Source organism: Aplysia californica, unplaced genomic scaffold, assembly GCF_000002075.1.
Source record: "Aplysia californica isolate F4 #8 unplaced genomic scaffold, AplCal3.0 scaffold00034, whole genome shotgun sequence".
NCBI lineage: Eukaryota > Metazoa > Mollusca > Gastropoda > Aplysiida > Aplysiidae > Aplysia > Aplysia californica.
In genome coordinates this window covers 1,335,344-1,340,705 of record NW_004797304.1, presented here as the reverse complement: position 1 = coordinate 1,340,705, position 5,362 = coordinate 1,335,344, and the positions used below count along the sequence as shown (strand labels likewise).

General features: G+C 40.1%; 1 protein-coding gene across 1 annotated transcript in view; it reads right to left on the bottom strand.

Annotated features, from left to right (window-relative positions):
• The window catches only part of LOC101860231 (serum paraoxonase/arylesterase 2), a 9,401-nt gene that overhangs the window by 862 nt on the left and 3,177 nt on the right, over positions 1-5,362 (bottom strand). The window contains exon 3 of the mRNA XM_035973855.1: positions 302-518. Within this exon, the coding sequence (XP_035829748.1) occupies positions 302-518 (217 nt within the window). The remainder of the gene's footprint in view (positions 1-301; positions 519-5,362) is intronic.

The window sequence follows — 5,362 nt, the reverse complement described above, 5'->3', positions numbered from 1 at the left end:
TGTGTGAGTGTGTGTGTGAGTGTGTGTGTGTGTATGTGTGTGTGTGTGTGTGTTTGTGTTAGTATGTATGTATGTGTATATGTGTGTGCGTGTGTGTGCGTGTGTGTGTGTGTGTGTGTGTGTGTATGTGTGTGTATGTGTGTGCATGTGTGTATGTGTGTTTTTGTGGGTGCGCACGCGCAAGCGTGCGTGTGTATAAATGTATCAATGTGTTTGTGTGCATGTGTTATATCAAATAACCGCCTTTTATCAAACTGAACTGTGGTCATCCACACGCCCAACATAACGTCATCAAACTGACTTGTGAAGGAGCCCTCAGAGGAGGGTCCGCCATATGTCCCATGGCCTTGAAAGCGATTGGGTGTGCGCCGATGTAGAGAGTTTTCCCGTCCTGGCTCAGGTGTAGATTATCCAAGGACGAGTGAAATGACACGACCTGGACAAGAGCCAGGGAGTTGTCCTTTTCCCGCTTGTACACATGGACTTGTTGTTCCACCATCACGTTCACGTACAGATATCTGCATGTGGAAGGTTCAGCAATTACAGAATTATAGTGATTGTATCTGCTAATGCATACAGATTAAGTCATTGTATTTAGATGATAATTATGACATTGCGTTTTTTGTGGAGAAAGAGATGAATTTTATCTTCAAATTATATTTATTAGATATGAATATGGGGTTTCGAGTGTAGAACGAGAGAAAGTGTTTAGCAATTACAGCGGATGGATTTTCAAATGCCTTCAGATAAAATGATATTTAAATATTCTAATGCATTCAGGTAACATGATATTTAAGTATAACAATGGGGTATTGCGTGGAGAAAAAGAGGTTGGGAAAGGGGGGAGTGGGTGAGTCTCTGAACATTATAGAAAGGGATCTGGGTGAGGGGGGAGAGGGTGTTCGCTGTTCTATTGAAACCTTTCTGTGTTCGTCTGATATAACATGGAAAATCCAATATAACTGATTCCATTTTTAGGTAAATATGTTTGCTGGCAACAGGTAAGAACATCAACTCAATAATTGTAGTACACATTTTGTTGGTTTTTCCTTTTTTTAGGGGGGGGGGGTGTTGCTTTTTACAATATAAAAAATGTATTAAACACAGTTAAGTCATTTAAATGTGATCCTCTTTGCGTCCTAGTACGATGATGAAAGCGGGAAGATAGCGATGAAGAATGAGATCTTGGGAACCAAGCACAAGTCCTATGTCTGCAATAGGTAAGAGCCTAACCAATACAACACATTATATACAAGTACGTCAATTTTAGCTTGACCTATTTCCAGAGCCAGGGATTGTATTCCCACCTCAGGGTGAGACATCGAGTCTCATGTTTTCCTTCTCCAGATATTAAGGATTTTTGGGAATGTGCTCTTCTGATGTGGCAGATAATTATCATGCACCCACCCATCCCACCCCTTTTTTAATGATAGGTAACATCCAACGTTTATGTAGTGTACTGCACTTCTGGGACAGAATAACCCCTCCCCCCCCCACCCTTTTTCCTTCTTCGTTATAAAGTACGCATTTAACATGTCTTACCACTATAAAATTACTCTGCAGTCAGTTATATCTGATAGATGTAGGCAATCCACGTTTTATGCTATCAGGGCAGGGGGGGGTGATACTTTGACGGCACTAAAACTAATACAAGCATAACTTACTCACTGACCGGGAGAAAAGGAATAAAAACATAAAAAGAAAGTGACATAATTTCTGTTGATGCATCGTTTTCGATGACCGTGCCTCTTTGGTTTTTCAGTATGAGTAAAGAGAAGAGCAAAGACACGATGTCAGTCATTCATTCATTCAGTAAAAGGAGGTAAGAACAAAATGAACCGACAGAAACAACAGAGGGGAAGTAATGAACGAGGAGCTCCCGGTAGCGGAATCGAACCATCCTCACATATCATCATTTTGAAACCAGAACAACCAACTTTGTACAAACTTGGAAATTCTGTAACAGTAATTAACAAAGCTGTCACAGCTGTTCGTCTGTTCAACGGACACTCACCTCCGTTATGAATATTTTCTGTGTTACATTACTACAGCCTATAGTATCAGAATACTACCGGATACTAATACATGTATTGATTATTTATATAGCTCAAGGGAAGGGGCTTCTGGAAATATGTATGCTTTTAGACTCTCCACATACACAATGTTTCGTGTATTACATATTCACTGGAAATGTTTAGATATCTATTGGATTGTGATGAAATCATCATTCATCGACAGCCGAGATGTATATCATGTAACGGTTACCTCAGAATGGAGGACGTTGAAAAATAATTTTGAGGGCTTTTCATTTTTCAAGTAATTTCTTTGTTATTTGGTAAGATCACCAACTACAATATAAAATATTTGTTAACAGAAAACTGCATACTTCAGTTAGTTTTGTTTCGGTAGGTATTCTGTGAGCTATATCGAAAAACGTTGCAAATTTTAAGGGGGGGGGGGCGGGTATAAAAAAGCTATGCTTGTGTGATTTTGACTAAATGTTGCAATATGGTTGTAAAAGCTTCACGCACAATTTGAACCATATTAGTCTGAAAATGTCGAGGTCAAGGTATTTTTATTAATAAAATCTTACGAAATGAGACACTTTACCTAATCCTTAAAAAATTGTGAGGAAAAAGCAACATTCTCATAATATTCCTCTCGGTTGCCCAAGAATGATGAATCCATCGATTCAAATCCCTCACCATTACCTTCATTTATACTGAAGTCAGTTATGAGAGCGAACGTTGTACAAATGGTGAGTTTCAGTAGAAAGCAATAATATTGTTTATTTATATCATGAGTGTGTGTGATTTTGGGTCTGTTTGTGAGAGTAAGCATAATGTAGGCCTATGTGTTTGTGTGTGTGGAAGAGAACGATTGTGAGAGTATGTGTGACTGCTTGTGTGATAAGCGTGTGTGCGTATACGTGCACGCGTGTAAGCGTGCGGGCGGGCGTGCGTTTGTGTGTACGTGCTTGCGTCTGTATAGGTGCGTGTGTGTGTGTGTGTGTGTGTGTGTGTGTGTGTGTGTGTTTGTGTGTATGTGAGAGTATATGTGTGTGTGTGTGTGTTTGTGTGATGAAACACCAAACCAATGCCAATGTCTGGACAATAACGATTAATTAGTCTTATCTTGTCTTATATTTTCTTACCTTAATTAATTGACAGTAAGTAAATTCTCAATTTGTATTTGCATTCAAGAACAAGACATAGCGTATGCTTGAACTTTTATAGTTCTGGTTACACATATGTGCAGAACTAAGAACTATGATGTGCTACGGGTTAAAACCCTCTTTAAACATTGTGACGTTATTTAGAACATAATGGTGAACACATGCGCGTGTACAAGCCGGAAAAGGACAACTCCCTGGGTCTTGTCAAGGTCGTGTTAGTCATCTCATATAGAAACCCATCCAAGTGGTGTCTTAAAGACTCCTCCTACAATTTAATTCCAAAAACGCCACTTTTGGGGTATTCGAGCCTGGATCATCCGCACTATAACCCGCCTTGATACCAACAGAGCTAACAGCAGAGACAAAACGTAATTTTCAACAACAAAAAAAATGAAAACGAACGGTCTTATACCAATACCATCAACTGACTTACCTGCCCCCCCCCCCCTCCCATCCCACATTTCTTTTTTTTTGGGGGTGGGGGGTGGGGGGGATTCCACTTCGGCCTTTTATAAATGGAATTTGCCCCAATAAGCTGCCTAGTCTTTAAAGGTACTCACTATGATTATGACCATCTTGGGGATATTAAAGAATTATCGAGGGTTATACTATATGTTGCGGGAGTGTTCAAGTATGTAACACCGAAGACAGAAAAGGGCGAAGAACGTTTACAGCATACAAACGTCTTTACAATATTTGTTTGTCACAGTGAAGACGTCAACACAGTAACAGTCATAGATCTAGTGAAGAGGGAGAGTACCACAGACGGACAAAAATTACAGAGAGAAAGAAAAGAAGTAAGACCTACAAGAGGCGACCTCCAGCAACTCGCTTGAATTTCTATCACCCTACCCATTCTCTGTGCCTGCATGCTGTCATTGATCTTGGCTCTTTCCTTACTGTTTACCGTACAATGATGCCAGCTTGTTGGGTAACAAGATTGTGTAGGGAACACGATACTATCTGTAAAAGGTAAGTTACAGCAATACTGGTTGGCAAGCTTACAGGGATTTTCGAATTTCTTTTCATGTTATCGAGACATTTTGATTAGGGTCACGCTCTGAGTGAACTTATATTCTTAAATCCCAGACACTTGAGAGTCCTTAGAAACTGAAAATTTACATTTTTTTGTGTGCCTTTAGTCAACGGGGGCGGATTTTTTTTGTTGTTGGGGGGGGGGGGGGTATTTTTTTTAAAATAGTAAAATCCACTCTGAGATGTCATTTTAAATGGACATAAAAAGGAGTTGAGCCAAAAAACAAAATTTCTATTTTAAAAATTGCTAACCCGGCGGAAAAATGCCGGTATCATCGATTCCATGTATCTTTGTTTTTTTGTTTTTGACGAACACCTGATGTTACCACGATGCCTCGCATATAATGCTATTCATGTTACGATCAATACAGCATTAGCTGTGTCCTTAAATGACCGTCTAGACGTCTTGTTGATTGTTAATAAATGTAAATGTTTGACGTTCCTATGGACACATTTGATTCATTATTCACTAAGGACGACTGCAGCTTGACCCGACCAGCCAAGACCGAGCCACGCAGATCAGAATAGAACATCCCAGCCGACTCATGGAGATACTGGATAGAATAGATTCCTCCTGACGAAATCAAACACCCCTTTTCTTCATCTTACGGCAAAAAGTAACCATCAAAATTTTTAATTAAATCTAGGTGCTGTAAGTCCCTATAGATACAAATAAGATAATTTAGGAGGATGCCTGCTTCGACCATACCTGTCAGGAGCCAACCCAGGCTTAGGGGAAGTCAATGACCAAGGTGATGGATAAAACTATATCCACACAAAAGTCGAACTCGGGTCTTTTACTTGCTACAGCAGAACATCTACCTGCTACACCACAGACGGTACATAACCTTTACAGCACCGACGTCGGAGGGCCAGCCCTGGAATACAAAGCCCTATCAGACAGGACGTCTAGCTTTCGCAGGCAAAATTGAAGGCAAACGAAGCAGCTAGAGATAGGCCCAGAGCAACCTACTTGGAAAACCTAAACAGATGGTTAACGAGGAAAGGTCAGGGTAATGTAACTTTTTAAAGAGCATTCGAGCAAAAGAATGAATGGAGAACATAATCACCGATGTATGTGGCAGATTTGGCACTTGACGATGATGATGATGATGATGATGATGATGATGATGATGATGATGATGATGATGA